The sequence below is a fragment of the Brachionichthys hirsutus genome, chromosome 18, assembly GCF_040956055.1.
Source record: "Brachionichthys hirsutus isolate HB-005 chromosome 18, CSIRO-AGI_Bhir_v1, whole genome shotgun sequence".
Classification (NCBI taxonomy): Eukaryota; Metazoa; Chordata; class Actinopteri; order Lophiiformes; family Brachionichthyidae; genus Brachionichthys; species Brachionichthys hirsutus.
Genome location: NC_090914.1, coordinates 5,647,749 through 5,668,072, shown reverse-complemented (window position 1 = coordinate 5,668,072; position 20,324 = coordinate 5,647,749). Strand labels below are relative to the sequence as shown.

General features: G+C 44.9%; 2 protein-coding genes across 2 annotated transcripts; one reads left to right on the top strand and one right to left on the bottom strand.

Annotated features, from left to right (window-relative positions):
- Positions 1-7,822: 7,822 nt before the first annotated feature.
- On the bottom strand, positions 7,823-16,243 carry exoc5 (exocyst complex component 5). The gene is made up of 18 exons (XM_068752169.1): positions 16,217-16,243; positions 15,752-15,846; positions 14,330-14,477; positions 14,039-14,233; positions 12,654-12,718; positions 12,432-12,460; positions 12,240-12,349; positions 12,017-12,061; positions 11,782-11,922; positions 11,612-11,694; positions 11,321-11,530; positions 11,064-11,211; positions 10,857-10,965; positions 9,939-10,059; positions 9,729-9,815; positions 9,513-9,621; positions 9,163-9,378; positions 7,823-8,993 (listed from the first exon to the last, which is right to left on the bottom strand). Exons 1-18 carry the CDS (start codon positions 16,241-16,243, stop codon positions 8,805-8,807), a joined length of 2,127 nt encoding a protein of 708 aa, XP_068608270.1. The 3' UTR covers positions 7,823-8,804.
- A 572-nt stretch (positions 16,244-16,815) lies between these two features.
- Positions 16,816-19,998, top strand: ap5m1 (adaptor related protein complex 5 subunit mu 1). Its single transcript, XM_068752312.1, has 8 exons — positions 16,816-16,883; positions 17,008-17,668; positions 17,746-17,973; positions 18,063-18,202; positions 18,566-18,651; positions 18,757-18,869; positions 19,008-19,104; positions 19,196-19,998. Exons 1-8 carry the CDS (start codon positions 16,816-16,818, stop codon positions 19,276-19,278), a joined length of 1,476 nt encoding a protein of 491 aa, XP_068608413.1. The 3' UTR covers positions 19,279-19,998.
- The last annotated feature ends 326 nt before the right edge of the window (positions 19,999-20,324 follow it).

The following is a 20,324-nucleotide window of genomic DNA, read 5'->3' as shown; positions in this document are numbered from 1 at the left end:
TGTTTCAGGAAGTTGTGCCCTAATATACAGGAAAGCTGCAAAGGGCGCTAACAGCTGATTTCGTGACTGTGGAGTAGGAACAGGAAGAATGCAGCATTTTACATTTTGGGATGAATTTTCTTATTTTCAGCCATCATTATTTGTGAGGATAAAAATGTAATCCTCAGAGTCCTGAGACCAGCATAAAATGTTGATTAGAACGAGTGTACAACATAATATTAGCCAGATTACCTAAATTAAAGTATTTCTCCTGGTAACAGCTGGAGCAAATACTTAATTGAGAGGAGGGGACATTTGCTCATCTCATTTATTCAGCCACTCTCAGGGAGTCATGACTCAGCATTCGGCACCACAGCTTCTACTAAATCAAGAACAATCACAGTGATTCTGAATGTATTTACCAAAAACATTTAAAAAGCAGTTGATGTATATTCATGCTCCTGATACTATGACATATTCTATAATAATAATAATAATAATAATAATAATAAATGATAGGGTTTATTTGTGCACCTTCAGATGTCGGGTCCTGAGTGTCAGGATTAAAGTCATGGGGCTTTTATCGTTCCAGCAGCGTTAGTGTCACCTGCATGCATTACAACTTTATTGCTCAATTCTTGTCTACAACTGAGCTCTTGACCATTAACCCCTTTAACTGTTTTAATATCGCCTTGGATATATTAGATTTAGTGAGAGGAAGAAGAGGAAGAGCTAGGTGAGTGGGGATAATGGAGGAGTTTACAGGCATGTGGCCCAGAGATAAGTGAAAGTGTGATGGTGAAGTGAGGACAGGGCCTTTTATTTGGAGATGGAGAAAAGAGGAAACTGGAAAAAGGGAAATGTCTCTGAGGAGGTGAGCTCGATGGCAGCAGAGCAGATATGGATGGCAGACAGCAATTACTGAGACTGGGGCTCCATGTGAACACAGTCAAGTGTGTGTGTGTGTGTGAGAGAGAGAGAGAGAGAGAGAGAGAGAGAGGTGGGAGGATTGAGATCTGTGCCCCTGCTGACTCTCATGCAGGCAGATCACAGGCTCATCATGTCAGCTCTGTTTGTGGATATCCTCCCTCATCAAATGACAAATTTGCTACACGTTTACCTTTATCAGATCGGGGAGGAGAGGCAGAGGAGGTGAGTGGGAGAAACGGTGGTCTGTCAGTGTGTGTGTGTGTGTGTGTGTGTGTGTTCGTACCGTCAAGGGGCCAATTACTTGCTCCTCCGAGAGCGACTCTGCCATCCCGGGCCTTTCATTCAGCCTCCCCGTCCTTGTCCGCTGAAACATCTGTCTCTGAATATGCAATGAGCGTGTCAAAGAGAATACAGCACCTCATGCACAAAGCTAATATTTGCTAACATCAAACCTGTCTGTTCCGCCTCCAGTACCGTGCATGCTGCTGGAGCAGGATGCCACCGGTGCTGCTGGGAACCTCTCCCCCCTCCTGCTGACAGATTACCAGCCTTTCTACTGACACCATGCCTCCCTTCACTCCTCCTTCTCCTCCTCTAAAACTCCTCTTTTGGAGTCATCTTCTTATCGGGATGTTACCATGGGCACTCATCTGTGGCTCTATAATCATGTTTAATGATTTTAGTTTTTATTACATGACTGCTTTATTAAGGGCAAAATGCTTTTCGAGAAGCCAGCTGCCTCCATTGCCTGTTGATTATTGTGATTATTGATTATTGAGCATGAGAGGCGTGGTGAATGGCAACAGAGACCCTCACTCTACTCTGTCTCTGAGAATGATTAAAAAAAAACATAGACAGACTGAGAGCAAAAGATTATAGAGGAGCAGAGATTGACTACTAGAGAGAGAGAGAGAGAGAGAGAGAACGGGAGGGAGGTAGAGAGGGAGTGGATGATAGCAGGCTATGATGGAGAGAGTGTGAGGGAGAGAATTTGCATAATGTCCTCCACCACAGTAAGTCCCCGAGGCTAGCCATGCTGGATAACAGAGGACCAATACTCTTAATTCAATCTCTTTATTTTTCTAATACTTCAGAATTTAATAATTTGTCCCCATCCCACCCCCCAGCCGCCCCCATTCGTCCACGAAACCACCGTGAGCGCAGAGCTGAGCTGCCGAAGTTTGAAACTTTAACCCAAGAAATTGATGTGAGCAGGCCTTGAGGCAGACCTGCTAATGAATGGATAGAGCGAGAAAGAGGAAAGTTAAAAGATGGTCTTTTATAAACTAATTTAAGAAAATCCTGTTAGCTGGATCAAGTACAAGAGCATAATTTCTCAAAATGGGAAGAAGAGGAGCTTTCGCGCCTCTCCCGCACACTTAATAACAAAATTAAGGGTAAAAAGATAAAGGGAGGGAATCAATTAGACCGGGCCGGGTAAACAGTACTAAGAGGGTGGGACGGCCCATCGAGGTGGGATGATGGGCGTGAGTGCGCACACCCTCAGGCGGCTAAATTCCACACCACCTCCCACACTGACATCTTGAGTGGGAACTGGGTTGGATGAAGCCATTGGGGGGGGGGCTCAGGTATAGACACACATACCTCCGTCTACACACCTGTGCTGGAGCCTATCCCAGGCAAGAGGCGGGATACACCCAGGACAAGCCGCCAGTTCATCGCAGACACACTCAAACCTATGGACAATTTAGTGTAACCAATTTACTTAATCTGCAAGTTTTTGGGGGTGGGAGGAAGCCGGAGAACCCGGAGAGAACCCATGCAGACACGGGGAGAACATCCAAACTCCTCACAGGAAGGCCGCAAGATTCGGACCTTCTTGCCGTGATTCTTCTTTTTTCCTTTTTTTTTCCTTACAAGCTATTTATACACCTATACAAACATGTGCTCTAAAATGCATTTTTCTCCACTCAGTCCCCCCCCCACCCCCCTTTTTTTTTCAAGTTCATGATGACACAATTGGTTCTGTACGGTGGGGACATGGAAAGACACCCATCAAGTAGACAGCTTGTTAACCAGACACTAAACACACTGGAGATAAGAGGAGATTATCAGACTGTGATTGTTCCAAAGGGGAGTCCTCTGTCACAGAGACCTGGCCCGGCTCCGTCCGTCAGGCAGGGGGGGGGGGGGGGGGATGCTGCAGCACCGGCTTGGTGGTGGTGAAGATTACTCAGGGGAAGAGGATCCCTCACTATCTCTTCTACTGTAAGCATAACCTTGGCAGTGTTGCCTCTGGGACTAGAAATCAGATGAGGGATACTTGATATTTGTTTCTAAAATGAGAATGTTCTTATTAGAATATTGAAGTGTGGCTTGTTTGTGCATATGAATGTGTGTGTGTGCTTGCTGCAATGTTTTTCTTAAATCATAAAAAGGTTTAAACCTTTAATAAACCATTTTCTGCTCTCCCTAAATCGGTTATTAAAGTGATCCTATTGCACATTGTCCTATATTCTAATGCATATTTATAGTGTTAGCTCTTCATTGAGATTGTACCTTCAGTATCTTCAGCGCATCATATGCTGAAAAAGATTTTCACATCTATGACTCTAAGTTTTTTTTTGCTGAATAATTTCATCAAAGGGAAGTATTTTAGATTATTTATTTAGAAATTAACCCATTCAGCCTGAATGAAGAAACTGACATTAATTTAATTTTATAGCATGAATCAGTAATTTCTGACTCACATGCAGCTTGTTTGGATATACATTAAGAGAGTATTATAATTTATATTTCTTATAAGTAAATAAAGTATTACTTCAAACCTTAGATGATGCAAATCTAATTTATAATTTCTTAAAATAAATTTCTTATAAAAATCATTTTTATCCCAATTATCTATCATATATATCAAATGTAATTTAGATGCATTTATTATACACATTCTTTCCTGATTTTAATAAAATCAGAACAATATAAATAAAATATAAAATCGTAATTTCAAGTAAAGTTTTCAGTTTATAATATAGTGTAATGACACTGCTAGGCATTTGCAGTTTAGATTGCATTTGGTATTCAGCATTAGATTGTATCTAAGAATGACCTGAAATGAACTTATCGTACACATTAGTGACTTTACCTTACAGTCAAACATGACCCTTTTGACCTTTTTTCCAGTGTCTCGCTTGCATTCCACTTCCTCAGTTGATAAAAGCGAGGATGAATGGTCTCTGTGGGCATACCAAACACTGAGCACTATTTGATTCAGACTCCCCTGGGTGTTATGACTGGGAAATAATTGTACGTATTTGTATTTGTTTCTTCCTCACTGTGGTGTGCTCTGGGTAATGCTTAATACCTTCTAGAGATTATACGGTAACTCCCAAACTCCCATGATTATAATTAAGCCTGACTTGGTTATAAAATGAGGAAATAGCTCTTTAGTTTTGCATCGTGTGAGGGAGCATCTCTGTGTGTTCTTCTGTGCTCCTGCATCATCTTCATATTCACATACATTTTTATTTGGCTTGTGTTTACAATTTAAATACAATTTAAATATGCATAAATATTGTGCAAGTGCTGCAGTAAAGGTACATGTGTGCATGTGTGTTTAAAATACACACATATATATATATATGCTTCGGCATGGAGGCCGCTATCATCTTCCTTTAAGAAAAGAAGACAAACACACACGCCCCCACCCCCCATCCATTCTCTTTCTCCCCCCTTATTTTACATCTTCCACTCACTCTGTTCAGCGTTCTCCCTCGCTCTTTCTGTATCACTTACAAAGCCAGCCGTTTCCTCCAAAATGAGGCCACGCACAGAAGGTATGCAAATGAAATCATCGCTCGTGGATTAGAATGGGACACCATATACCCTAAATCATGATTGTCAATCATGGATGGGGATTAAGGGATATGGGCTCACAGACCTAAAAAAGCAACCCCCCCCCCCCCCCTCCCTCTGGCAGATCCCCATTGTGAGGAAGTCTGAGGAAGAGAGGGCTCCACAGGGGAGGAGAGCAACACTGGAGCACTAGTGCCCCCTTCTGTCTGATGCTCACTGCACCATTTCATCATCAAACACCAGCAGCCTGAACAAAAATAGAGGCTGGCACACACAAGCCCTATTCATTTACATTCAATGTAGCCGCAGGCAAAAAGCTTGATTAGACAAACGCACATGCTTTGGTGATGCAGTGTTTCATCTTCAGTGGAGGAGAGAGAGAGACCTCATTTGTTTCTCTGGCATGTGTGCAGGCTTGGTTCAACATCAGTGGGTTAGGAGGGCCATAGGCCTTACAAGCGTAACAGATGTTTGTTTGCCCTCTGAGTGAATGCGTTTAGCGCTGGTCCCTTACCCATCAGAATCTTTACACTGTTGCTGTGTGATTTTAATATGTAACATGTTGTTGAAGCATGGAGATTTGTACATTTGCGCAATTTCAATTTGTCAGCATTGACACTGGAACATCAAAAATAACAATATAATACATAACACGAAAACATCAGTGTAAATGCTTGCAGATACTACAACTATTAACAAACAAAAAATATCAAAAAGTATAACCCTGCACATAATGACACAGGAATACACACTCACAAACATGCCAGCTTATTATGCAAGCTAAATGTTTGCTAAATCAGATATCATTCTTCATGTTTCAGTAGCAGTGCAGCTCCTCACACTGAGACATATTTAGTGGATTCTGTGTGCAGACCCTGGAGCCCTCAGCGAGAGTGCCAGTCTGTTCCTGTGGAGCAGTCAACCAGACAAACCCAGCCAAGAGAGAGCAAGGCGCCGGCGCCAGGCCAGGGAATAGCACCGGAAAACACTCCAATGTGGCAGAGAATTAATAGCGCTCTGCTCGAAGAGAAGGCACCGGGGAGGGTGGAAAAAAGAAAAAGGAAGGAAAACACACTGATTTAGCGTCATCAAAAGGACGGCTGTGAGTGACTGGAGAGCTTCTTTATGCGCCGCTAGACTAGACCTCGATAAAGAGAGGAGAGTTGGCGGCGTCCGCATCCTGAACAGTGCAGCTCCCAGCTGCCCGGAGACTGAAGGCGGTATGGAACCTATTCCGGTTTGGCCACAGGATCGTATGGGCAGCAGGTCAAGGCCGGGGCAACATCTGCAACCGCATCAGAGGGCCTGGCTGTGAGCCCTTATCAGGTAACTGTCACAGAGAAAGCCTAAAGAATAGCAACACAGTGTGCTTCATAAGGATGCTCATACATGTTGCATCACCTGCGTGTATGAATGCATCGATTACCTGCATTTGTTACCCTGACAACGCTTTTGCGGTGTGTCCAGTCATAATCACTTGGCCAAAGGGGTCCGTTAACGGAGCGCTGCAGCGACGCCATCCGAGTCGTCCTTTTGATGGTGGTTAAAACAAACCGCCTAAATTGATATGAGCCACCAGATCACTAAAGAGCAGATCATTATGCATCATTAGGTGAAGATTTAGTTTAAACGTGTTTAGCAGGAATTAAGCAAAGCTGTTGTTGACATGGATTGACTGCTGTAATGCTTTATTGTCAGTGCTCCAGGAGGCAGAGGGAGGGCCGCCTGGTTGGGGAAGCAGCAATGAGCCGAAAGCAAGGATTTATTGGATGGTGGAGGACGAGCTGGGTATTCAGAAAAAAGTGAAACCAGTATGGCTGATTATACGGCAGAGAAGACAAAGGACGGGAAAACAAAAATAGACAAATGCGGCGAGCAAAAAGACCATACAGTAGTAGAAATGTGAACTTTCCATTCATGAATCTTTACTCGTTTTGACTCAGGACATCAGAAAGTTATCTCAAAACCTAAACATTTATAGATCACATGATCTGAATAGCAAATCTGTGGTATCTTCAGAAATATTTTAAGTTGTCACTGTGGATTTAATGTGATTTACCCGCTCAAAATCACATGCAACCCTCCCTCTGTTGGATCCGACGGTACTCCTGTCCAGTCTTTGAGCTTATAAGATTTTATGCTACAGATTAGTTGTAATTTGGCGGTGTGATATTAGAAAGATGTAACAAGAGGAAATATATACTGTACTTTAGGAAAGGAGCAAACCTACCGAAACAGAAACAGAAACCCCAGAAAGACAAAAATTCAAAGGTAGAACATTGAAAACTTGTCTCTGGTCAGTTCAACCAGACGTTCCTGTGTTTGTGTGTGTCGCCGTCTTTATGTGTCGGAGTGTGTACGGGAGAGCTGCCCAAACTGACGGGTACGAGAGGACAGTCTTATCCAGCTCTCCAGTGTTGACAGTATTACTAATCCCCTCCACCTGCTCAAACAGCCACCCCCCAAAAAACACACCCCGCCCCCCACACACACACTCTTCCACACGCCTGTGCCGGGCTCCCTGGGGCCAGGCTGCGCCTCCGCCTCAGTCTCCCTCCCAGTTATCGTCCCCTGCCCGGCTCCGCTCCCCCCAACCCCTTCCTGCGCCGTGCACATTAATCGCCGTGAAAACAAATAGTTTTCAAATGTTTGGAAAAGACCGGCTGTTTGCATCAGGGCCTAACAAAATAATTTTTACAAGCTATCCAGTTGTGATTAGGGCTGAGAGAATTGAATTTATATGGCATTGATAATATTAATATTAGCCTAATTAATTACGTTGTTTGAACTCGCACGGCCGAGTGTGTACCTTCTACACAACGCTAACCAGCCGGAGCTGGAACCAAGCTTTCAGGCGTCTCTATCTCCCCGGTTCTGCCCCAGTCCATGACTGCTGCACACAATTCATCAATTTGTAGATATCTAATCCCCTCTGGCTCTGCTCACTTCCTGAAGTCTAAAAAAAAAAAAAGAACTTTACTCTGGTGGCAAGAATTCCCCATGAATACTTGATGACTTCTATAGAAAAGAAGACTGTTTCATCTCACTTTGAAAGTGACATTCCCAGCTCCTTCTTGTTTGATAAATAGAGGAGGAACAATAAAATGCAACATATCTTTAATGACTGACAAATGAATGAAGGTACACAGCAGTACAATGGGAGCAGCTTTGTGTGAGTTTCAGGCCTTGGGGACGTGAGCTGCCTGCCTGTCTAGTGCAGAAGGCTGTGGTTTACAATCCTTTATAAGCCCTGTGTGAAGGTAGAGTCCCCTCCAGGTTATTTCCCTCATTAGCATAGGTCATTATTTCAGTGTCACCTGACCCAATAAGCGCTGCAGTCTTTGGTCTGTGTGTAGATGACCAAGTGCTGATCTGTGCAATTCCAGTGAAGCATACTCACTGATCCACCGCACCAGTCATCTGAGCATAACAAGGGACCACCCAAACCTCCAGAGAGATTCTCAGACTTGCTTATGGCTCTGATCGCACTCCTCTGCGATGACCTCTACTCGTCAGAGGTCAAAGGTGGTCATGTGGTTTTTTTAATCTTATGATTGATGGAACTTATTATTTTATCCTACAGTTCATTACAACGGGCAGCTGTTCTACTGCAGGCTTGAAGTTTGTCTACTTAGCTTGGTGACAAGTCTCCCTTTAAAGCAGCTTCAAGATCGGTTCCAAAGCAGCTGCAGAAATGATATATTTGGCACAATGAATATAAGTTTCTTCTTTTACATAATAAATGTTTTCCATTCACTTACATATGCCAGAAATCTTAGCCGAGTTGATTGGCGGTGGATTAGCATTTAAAAACAAATGAAATCATGAGTTAATTTACATTTAGTTTTCTTCAACTTGGAGAAAATAACATTGAAAAGGAGGTAAAATGCACATTTCCCACATTCAAGGAGCGGCGACCCACATCTCCTTGATTAACGATGCGATCCCAGTAAAGTTTGTGGGCCGGCGCCAGGTCGACGCATTTGCTGCAGCAGGGGGGGGGGGGGTCGCTATCTTCAAGGTGCAGCATCTCATCGGAGCCCAGGCTACTGGATGGCGGGTGGCGAGGTGCGAGTCAGTCATTAACTGAAATGTCGACCGAGTCTGGCTGAGCGGTAGTCCACTCTGAGCTGGACGAAGGCGTGCAGCAGGTTTCGGTCCAGATTGGTGAGCTGCTCACCTGAGCAGACCTGCTTAAGGTTGTCCGGGGCGACGACCAGCAGGTTGCAGAGGGCGTGAAGCGTGTCGAAGAGCTGCAGCACCAGAGGGACCTGGAGAAAGGAAAGCAACACTATTACACCTCGTAAACGGGAAGTTATTCCCTGCAGACACCCGACATCAAGCTGCCTTTACCAAATAAAGGACCTCTAACACGACAAGTGAATTTGTAGCTTTCATACGAGGCCCAGTGTTTCCTGGATCCATGCCTCCTCGGCTCACCCTGAATTCCTTGGCGCACCGTCGGTACTCCGCCACGTCGCAGATGGCGAGCATGCCTCCCATTGAGCTGTAGCTGTACTGCTGTAGGTGCTCGTGGATGAGACGGTGGAAACGAACGCCCAACTCCGTCAGCACCGTGTCCACGTTCTTCCCATCCATGGACCTCCGCACGTGCGCCACCTGCCGACTGACGTAGGCACATACCTTGGAGCAGGCCTGACGGGTGGGGGGAGACGCATACAGAGACGAGACGGTTCAAAATCTTACAAAGATTATTCCAACAACGGCAAGATAGGAGGATGCGAAGTGATTTGAAAGCTGCTTTGTTGCTGGGGCGGCGCGTCTCTCACCGCGGTGTACTGTATCATCACGTTGTTCTCGTCCTCGGGCTTGAAATCAGTCTTCTTCTGCTCTGTTGCCAGGATGTGCTTCATTTGCCCCACCATGCAGTTTATTGTTCTGTGCGTGGCCGGAAAAATACGCCGGAGAATAATTCAATAGATCTCTCATTTGTTCTTATGCGAGTAACGTGAAACGTGTCACGTGTTATAAGGGTCGATTCGAACCTGTCGATTCCTGTGTCCAGTTTCACTTCCATCTGCTCGATCACTTCTTTCTTCTTGTGCAGGCACTCCGCCAACTTTGGAGATGAGCTGGAGATAGATTTAAAAAAAAAAGGTAAAAAAAACCCCAACCTAAATATTATCTCATTAGTGAAGCAGGTACGCTGGAATATACCGTACTGTATATGATTGCACCCTTAACCCAGAACTGACCTTATTAAAGGCATGAGCTGGTCGTTAAACTGCTTGTCGAACAAGTGGAATATAGAGTTGGCCTGTTGAACGACGTCCAAGAAGTAAAGGCTGGAATTCTTCGCATCGGATGAGGGAATCGCTGCGGATCAAAGGCAGACAGAATAAGTCCAGACAATAAAACCAAACGGGAGGCGCTAGCGCAATGACTCACTGAAGCCAGAAAAATAAAATGCTACCTGCGCTTTGCAACATCACACGGAGTAAAAAAAATATAATGTTCACAGCAATGTTCTGCTTCAGCATCAGCCAGTGATGACACAGCGATTAAACTGAGGAGACATCAGCGTTGCGTTTCTTTGATGAAAAGTATACATTATGAATCGAGTATGGGCGATGAATGCACACGCTTAGTTCCACTGTAGCTGCCTGAAAATGATAAGGTGTCTCCCGCATTCATCCATACATACAATAGAATGCAGAGACACGCAACCCGCTTCGGATCAACCCAACTTCAGTATTTCTCCATTTTGTTGTTGCGTGCCATAAAATATGTGTTGGTTACATAACTGAATGGTAACCGTGGCAACAAGCGAAGAGCAGTAGGTACATGTAGCTTCATCAGATTAATTGTGTGTTTTTTTTTTCTAAAGCTAGGATTTTGTGGCCCCGACATATTAAGATAATTTTATAGTACATTTTCCTTTAAGTGTCAAAAGCGAATTCTTTTTTTAATGATGTTGCATATTTCAGTCCACAAGAAGCATCTTTGAGTTCACGTTGAAAATGAAAAAACAAATGAACAGCCTCGTGTCAGTTCCTTACCAATCTGTTGAATTACAAATGTCTTGTTTGCCAAATATTTCACTCAGCGTGAATGATTTTTAGATTCACAACGAAATCACAGATCATGGTTATAGTTTTCCACCCAGAATATACCTGAGAGGCCAATCTCCAGGGCGTAGTCGATGTGTTCCACACAGAGATGCTCAACCAACAGCAGGAAAATTGAGAAGGCATTCTTGGGAAGGTCTGAAGGATCTGAAAGCTGTGTGACACCAAAAACAAAAAAGTACTTTTCTTAGCCGAGAAGGACATTCTCTGTAAAACTGACTTTGTCTTCCAACTCCTCCGCATCATCCTCACCCTGTGGCATCTCTCAAAGGCATGACGCGTCTCCTGCAGCAAGTTGACAACTAGCTCTGTGGAGAGGAAGGTTTCACCGTGCGTTTCAATGAAAGGACCAAGGGGGAGGTTGGTGCGCTGTCTGATGCGCTCTTTCAGTTCCTGGATACTGCAGAAAGAAACTAATGCTGATTATTTTTGTTACACATTAAAAAAAAAAAATCAGATCAAATCTTCAGCCATCCTGATCTGTGAACAACCAAAATCCACAAACTGACCTTCCCGTGCCGATTTGGCGTTTCTGGTGATTCTTGGAGTCATAGTAGCGCTGCAGAATCATGGCACCTCGAGTGCGGAGGTATTCCCGCTCCATGTCAATGTAGCTTTCCAGGTATGAGGAGAAGATGGTTTTTATCAGCTTGGACAGAAACGTGTGCTTGTCTGAGCCCAGGTTAAACTCCGCCAGCTTTGTGGCCAGTGCTGTGGTTCTGGGAAATGTGTGCAAAACATATACTGTAAGCATAAATGCTGCCATGTAACCAGGAAGTAAATAAACAAACTTGATATACCTGGTGTAAAGGTCATAGAGGTTCTTGAGGTACTGCTCCACATCAGAGTGGCGCGTCTCGTCCAGTTTTTCCTTAACATGGGCCTGTAAACGCAAACGTTTCAAACATAACATGACAGATAACACCTGACCTCGTGCAGCTAAGCCCTTGATGCATAATTAAATAAATACCTGCAATTTGTTTTCAAAGATGTTCTGGATGAGTTTGGCCATGACGGTCTCTGGGCTGCTGAAGACCTCGCCCACCTGCTTGTTGACCCTCTGGCAGAGGACCGCAGTGTCCTCAAACACATCGTTCCTCAGGTAGGCCCCCTAGAGAGAGAAAAAACAGGTCCGTAAGTCTGTGGGCCGAGCCGGCGAGCAGCAAAAATCAATGTGATGAATCAGAGAAACGTTTCACACTCGCCTCCTGACACTGCTTTATGTAGACGTCCACACAGTGTGCATAGCCCTTGTCCAAAAGAATGCAAGAGTTACTTTTGTAGAAGATTACATCACTTAGGTGTAGACTAAAACCTCTAAGGACATAAAAGCCTTTTATTGATACTGAAACTGCACTTTGGAACAGTGTAAACTTGAATCATGGCTACATTAAACAGGGATGATCAAATATGATTCTTTCAGGTCACCTTGAAATGCAACAGAACTGCTGCCACCTCGCGCATACGTCCAATCTCTCCCCTGCGCTGGGCAGCGGTGAACTCCTGGATTAGCTGCCGCTCCAAGTCGTGGTATTTACCTGGACAGAAGCGCATCGTAAAATTGCAGCATGCTTCTAATTCATTTGCAATGGAGCCCGAGCTAAATGGTGCATCACTTACTTGCAATTTTTGCCTTGACATCCGCAAATCTGTCAGGAGGAAGAGATTATCTTCAACAAGACAATAACGAAATCTGTTCATTTAATATTTTATAGATACGAAAACGTGTGATTAATGAACTGACGCTTTAATACTTGATATGTCGTGACATCAGCACAACAAACTGAGCAATAGTCTTCGTCTCCCCAGGACACCCCCATTGTAGAAAGCTGCCTGACTCACCTGTCGAATGGCAGCTCCTGGGCGATGAGGTGCAGCTTCTGAATGATATCTGCAGCTTCTTTAATCTGAGAGGGAGAGAGAGAGAGGGGGGGTAAAAAGAGAAAACATGTGGACATTCAGACAGAAAGCGGGCAGGCCACCGGTGGTGCAGCCCTCCTCCACCTCCCCATGCTGAACAGAGGGCTGATAACAGACAGGCTGCACTCACCTGCTGGACAGCAGCAGCACATCCAACACTTTATTGCCATGCCTTTTCTGAATGGGCTGTAATCCCACAGGAGACTAAACCGCCTTCAATAATCTGTCCGGCCAAGGATATCCGTCTAAAAAAAGGGCACCCTGTTGAGAATCCCCCCCCCGACATACACACTGGCTGAAGAAGAAAAAAAAAAAAAACAGACCCACGAAAGGCCCGCCGTCCGCAACTCCTCTGTTCCCGCAGATGCCTGCCTCAGCTAACATCATTACTCTGCTCCCGTGAGGAGGATCCAGCCTTTCTGCTCGGCGAAGGTTTTCTAAGTATCTGTCCCCCAGCTAAGATTAGCTAAATCCCATGTAAGTAATGTAGCCGTCTCCCTGCAGTCAGGGTTTAGCAGCACTTGTCTCCACGCTGGCGGCCCAGCCCTCCCTTTCAGAAGGATTAGCAAAGCCATCCCCCTTCAGCTATTCACTTGCAGCTTTCCTCTTTCGCCTTCGCGTGGAGGTATGCACAGGAAAAAGGAATCTGGCCAGATATTTCTGCATGCCGCTTTGGAAAACTAGCTCCATCTCTAGCTCCCATTTCTGGGATTGACCCCCCCCCGCCCCCGACTCGCTGATACGCACCCACTAATGATGCAGCTGCTAACGGGAATTAACGAAAGCATCCCAAGCTCTCGGCTGTCAAAACTGCAAAATCAAACTTTGAGGGGTCACTCGCGTAGCATCCACACGGTGAGCGGCTGCGTAGGCAGGAACTAAGTAGAAGTGTGCAGCTCATCTTCCTGCAATGCACGTTGTCGCCGCCCTTACATGTACCATGGATGCCACGAGCGCTTTGCTGCTGCAATGAGACACAAAGCTGAGGGCCAACCAAAGTCTTGCTCCAAGACAAACCTACCGTGAATGCAATTAGGGCTGACATGAGCATGTTGACATGCATGCGAGTCAATCAGCCAGCTATTGTCGCACAGAAGATGACAGTTTATTAATCCAAATTAGCAAAGGGATCTAACTAAAAGGGATTAAAACCGATGGTTCACCTCGTAATCCTGTTCATTCTCACCTCCAGCAGTACGACAGAGGTGGTGGTGGTGGGGGGGGGGGTCCTCGTCAGAAGGCTCTTACACAGACACATGCGCACGCCTCTCCACTGAAGTGAATGGAAGAAAACGCTGTGCACTCGCCTTGTCTGGGTTGTTGAAGACGTCACTGCGCAGGTCTCCGTCCAAGAACTCATTAAAGTACGTCATGAGGCGCTGAGCCTCCACGGCCCTCTGCCGTGGCGTGTTCACCCCCTCCAGCTGGTCCCCGAGATGACAAACCTTGGTTGCCACGTAGCTGATGTGCTCATCCAGCCCCTGGAAATGCTGAAAGGCCACCTGAATCGACAAACAACGGAATGATATGAGAAGAAGAAATAAACATTGTGCAATAAAGGAAACAATCAGGTGGGTTGCTATTGCGTGGAAACACACCTGGTTGCTCCTCTGCAGGTCTTGCACTTTGTGTGCAAATTCCTTTGCCTCACGATGACACTGATGCTCAAGCTTCTCCACTCGTCGCTGGATCTTCTCGTCCAATTGCTTTAGCTCTTCTATGTGGTTCTCAAATTCATCCAAAAGCCTGTCACAAGCGAAAGAGAAAAGCAAGAAGGCAGATCAGCATACAGAACATCCTCAAGTAGGAGAGCAGGTAACCTTTCCAAGAAAGTGTCCTTTCCTCTGGGTGAGTAATTAGCTATCTGCCCCAGTAACGTCACAGAGTCACAGAATAGTGCCAGATGATTAATTCCTGGGTCCCCAGACTTAAGAAGCTCTGAAAACTAGCAACTTCGTCAGCTGCATTTTAAGTGTCATCAGGAATGCAGTGCAAATGTTCTAAGTCAGCATCCCATTTCACAGAGAAGGAAACATCCCAAAATGATGAGTGTATAATCTCTTGACTAATTCCCCTCAGCACTGGCTGCAGCTTAAAGACATCTCCCATCCCTTTCCAATAGACACTCATTCCCAGGCTGGTGACTCACAGTATGGTGGCCTCCACAGATATGTTGTCTCTGACTCCTCTCTAAGAGCTTCAGAGGAGGTGGCGGCAACAATTTTGTGGCGGAAGTAGATAAGGTAGAATGGATCCGAAGCATAGTTAAACTGTTGTGGCATTTTTGCTTACGACAAATAACTTGGTCTCTGAGGGTAGACATCACAACAAGTATCTTAGGCGCAGATATGTCCTACAACCACCCAACTAAAATACTAAATTAGCACAGAAGAACATGTGCTAGGTGTACAAGACTAACTCGGTTTCATTTCAGTATTTTAGCGAGTTGATATTGGGAGATATATTTAAAAAAAATGCTTCAGTTAAATTGGTCTTTCAAGTCTATTTTTTTTATTTTACACTCCATATATATTTTTGCTCTTCACCTTATGAAGATTTGACGAAAGGCAAATACAGCGGTCGTAGTAACGAATGAAATGCAATGTGGAAAAAAGATGTAACATTTAAATCTGCTCCATTTCAGACCTAATCAGGATGAATACAATTATGAAACAGGACAGTAAGACAGTTCTTAACATTACAGGCACATTCATATTTACAGAGACGATAAAGTGTGTTGCACTGTGCTCATTTGTTAATTTCAATAGAATATACAGCAAAATTTATCAAAAATCTACTTCTTAATCAAGGTAATTAGAAATATAAGAAAACAATACTCAATAAATACAGTATAATAGTATTCTATACAGCGTATTATCTCTCCGCCGTGAATTTAGATTGTAGGGAAACGTATTGTGCTTGATAAAAACCAGTCAGATAACCTGGAGGTTATTATCCCGATTTACGGAGAAAGGAAGATGTGTGTGCAAGTAAATGTGCTTTACAAACGCGGACAGCACCTTTTGGGGTCAAATGCCTCAGCTCCTCCTTTGGAGCCTCCTCCAGGTGTCCTCCATGCCAACCTTTCAATGTACTCATCTGCATCAAAGGGCTCCTTGGGGGGGAGAGAAAGGGGGAGTCCTGAGTGTCCCTCACATAAAAGGGTCAGGAAAACACAGCCCCCCCCGAAATACAGAGGAAATAAGTCACAGTCTGATATAACCTATTGCTGCTGTCTTTACTAGTCCAGTTCAATAGCATTCGGGTTAGTATAATAATTAACTCAGTATAGATAAGACCGCATTGCAACGAAATATTTTTATCTCGCAATAAAAAAAAAAAACGTTTTCCCATGTGATCCATTATTTATTCTATATAGACACTAATGGTAATTTGAAGTGGAACCGCTAAGCTGCCGATAAGAAATCTAGCAATCGAACTAGCATAACAGCAAATACAGCACTTCGGACCAGCAGTCATTTTACCTCGAACAGCTGCGCAGTTGTCGCCATGTTCAATATTATCAGCTTGAAATGTAATTTAGAGGAAGGTGCTCGGAGTCGCCAATACCGCTGACATTCATATGGATTAGCTGGTTTCGTACAGTTTTGTTCCTTTGTTGACAACTAGCTGGCTAGCAATCCGGCTTCCTGTATGGGTGGAGACGGGCGAGGATGCTCGAGTTTGAATCCTACTAGGGCGAAGGCAGAACCCACCCCACTCTAGCTCTTATTGGCTACCGGTTATTGTCTTCGTGTGTTTGATTGGTCATACTTAGGCACGAGGGGCGAAGTTTGGCGAGAGTTAGCGGGAAAAAACGTAGCTGTAAGCCAATCAGAGAGCGCGAGAGAGGGAGTCGTGGCTTCACCGTAGTAGAAAAGGAAAATTCGCTGTACGGGGACGCTGCTTTCGAGTGCGCAAGCGCGTGTGTCGGCTGATTGGTGATCGCTGTCACGTGAATCAAGAGCAGGAAGTAAGACGACGTGTTTGTTGTCAGTGTCTTGTGGTGAAGAATTTACGATCTGCACGATAAAATGCAAATATTTATTTTGAAGAAACGGACTATTCTTTAAAATTAGGGCAAATGAGTGTGCGCGCTTTGTGGGTAATTTCTCACGACGAGGGAGAACATGTGTCAATACGATTTTCAAGGTACGTATCTGCGTTATAATGCCTTTTACATTGCACTTCCTTGCCACAGTTGTGTATAGGAGCAATCCAACGCTCACCTGCTCTCCACTGTGTCGCGATTTTGTTTTGCGTTTTCCAAACACAGGAGGTTTGCTACTGTGGAGCACCGGGCAAGGCGCCTGGCAGGTTCCTCCTACCAGGCAGTCCCGGAAGAACACACCGTGCTGCAGCTCCTGCTCACTGAACTGGGACTTTCAGACTCAGACAAGGCTTATGTAGCTCTTAGAGACGATTGCCTCCACCAGCAGCAATCACCGGCCCTTGAACTGCATTTGGAAGGTCCTGCAAAGGCAACGCTTTGGCCAGTGTTGGCCATCCTGCATGGACCTCTGATCTTAGTCTGCCTGCCTTTAGTAGATGCTCCTCCTGAGCCACGGCCACCCCTTGGCAGCCTTCTCTCTGTCTCTCAGAGCCTCACGCTCCTTTCGGGTCTACAGACATTCCTCCTCGGCTCTGGGGGTAAGCCTGATTGCGAGGGTCTGTCCTCTCGCCTGGCGATGCTGCCCTCTGTGCTCCTGCAGATTTGTCCACTTGGCACGCCCTTGGATGTACCCACACTGGGATCACCTGCAACAACTACAGCGGCCACTCACGTTGGGAGTCAGAAGCAGCCAGCTTGGAAGACGGGGCTCCACCGGGGGCGAGCCGTGGTGAACGTAGCACTGGTGGAAACGGTACGCTCCATGCAGTATGGTAACCGGAGTAGACAGGACCTCTGGGATGTTTACGGCATTGTGACATGCAGAGTAAGTGTTACGAGTAGTTAAAGATTTTCCTGTTTTGTCTATTTTCCTTATTTTCTTTTGTATCCTTCTGTTTAAAGTGTGAAGTTGAAGGTGTGCTTCCAAATGTGACGGTGACCCTCACACTGCCTCCAAATGGTTCGCCCCTGCAGGACATCCTAGTCCATCCTTGTGTCACTTCCCTGGACTCTAGTATCTTAACTTCCAGCAGCATGGATAGCTTTGATGGCTCAGCTTTCTCTGGGCCGTATAAGCTCCCTTTCTCTCCTCCTCTTGAGCCATTCAGACTATGCAGCTACACATCTCAGGTATAACATTACAATACTTATATACTTCTCTGGTGCTACACATGAGCTTATGTCTGAAATAATTCCTGCGTTTTTTTTCCCCCCACTAGGTCCCTGTTCCTCCAATTCTAGGCTCATATCAACTGAGGGAAGAAGAGAATCAGCTGCACGTGTCAGTAAGTCTTAAACTTCATGAGAGTGTGAAGAACAGTTTTGAATGCTGTGAAGCACATCTGCCATTTTTTAACAGGTAAGTAGGAAATATAATCTTGCAGATACGAGCACCTTCTCATGTTCCCCCCCGTGCCTCAATTTTTGTTTCATCTTCAAGGATAGATTGACTGAATTTAAATCAGAATTATTTTCTCGATAAACTCGTCGCATGTGATTGATTCTATTGTTGAAAATATTTTCTTCCATAATGTATGTGACTGTTTTACATTTTCCCACATAGGGCTTTAGTGAGGTTAAACTGCCGTACTGTATTAAGTAACGTAGCTTAGTTTATTTTGTAGTAAAAACAATGAACTGCTTAACCTAATAACCTAACCTGCAAGTCTTAAAATCACATGTTTGCACAAACATACGAGTTCCTGCTCTGCATCCTGTGCAGGGCTCTGATGTGCATTGTGGATGTGAAAGTGAACTCTGGACAACTGGATGTGTCAAAGGAGAAGAATCTGCTGGTCTGGGGCCTAGGTAGCCACCTCATTGTCAATGCACAGGAGAAATCATTGTCACTGCAGCTGTGTATTTAAAAAAAAAAAGATGCTAATGATTTGTTTTTCTCTCACTGCTATTTAGGACAAAGATTTCCTAAATCTCGTGAGGTCACAATGGAAGGAAAAATCAGCTTTTCTGGGCCGACGCGAGGACCCACCGATCCTCTCTGCACACAACTTACGGCCTACATTAAAGTAAGTCAATAAAGATGACGATTTTAGGATTAAATAAAAAATGAATTATATTTGGTGGTGCATGGGATGAAGTCAAGTGGATTCGTGATCTATAAATCACTGGTCCACAGATTAACACTTCTACCATTATCTTCCCAGTTGTACTTCAAAGTGCCTGACATGACACTCTCTGGATGCTGTGTAGACCAGCATTCGGTGCAGGTTTATTCCTCTGCCAAACCACGGATTGTAACATGTAAGCTAATAGCACTTTCCGTATATCAAAGATCCTGTATGTTCATTTTTTTCCAAACGACAAAATATTCTGTGTCCGTCTTATCTTCCAGCCAGAGAACTTGTGTCCAAGGAATACTTCATATGGAATTCAACAGGATCGGCTCCAGTGTCCTCTGGGAAGATGACGCTATAGCATGAATGCATTGGTAGAAAGGTGCACAGCTCACTATACCAAAGCAGGCTTTCATAAATGTCATAAAATGTATCGTGAAAATAATTTGAGATATTATGTCATCTAACATTTATATGTAAAAGACAAAGGCAAAATTATTGATTTGAGAAAGAATGGATTATATTACAAAAAAAACAAGAAGTTGCCCGGACGTCCGACTCCCTTTACCCTTCCTCATTTATCCCACTGCAGACACAAGGGCCGCCCCTCGCTCTGACAGTCCCACTTCAGTGAGTCTCCATCAGCCGCGTAATTAGCAGCTGGGGCCCGTCATCAGCTGTTGTAGGCCTGGACAAGAGGGGCGGCTTGTTTGTGTGTGAAAGACCTGGCCGCTCTGTCAAATGTCTCAGCAACAAAAGGGCTCCTCTTTTGGAGCTGGCAGGAGTCTTTGCTCCCTTTACCAATCACTCCTCCACCTCCTTTTATCCCGTCCCCGCCCTGTCAACTAGTAGCGAGTTTAAACACACAAGCTCTCCAAGCAGACTGTGATTGAGGGCTGACCCTGTGGCCTCTGAGGACTTTAAAGCAGCCGGTCCCATTGAACGAGAAGGATCCTGCCTAATTGGTGAAAAAGTCACAAGGATGGAAGTTCTTGTGTCGACTCTTCAAGTTGCACAGGTCCTTTAACTCAACTAATGGAGGACTGTGTATGAGTTTGAGTATTTTCCGTCTTTCATAATTAATGCATAGTTATTAATAAATCATTAAAAGATTGACATTTACTTGTTTGTTTTCAGTTATTGCGTTTCACTTGTGCGAACGCTGGACCTCGTTGTGTTGAGTTTACTGACTAACTAACTGATGAAGGGATAAATCAGAGACGGTTCCTCGCCGTTCCTTAGCAGCCAGACCCCTCCGAGTGCCCTCATTGTCTGCTGTTGGCCTCTTGTACCCCTCGCTGGTCAGAATGCTTCATTCTCACGTGGATTTCCACTCAGAAGGCTGACCATGACCAATCCCCTGTCAATTGGAACCAATTGCTCACACGGCATCCTTCACCTTCTTTT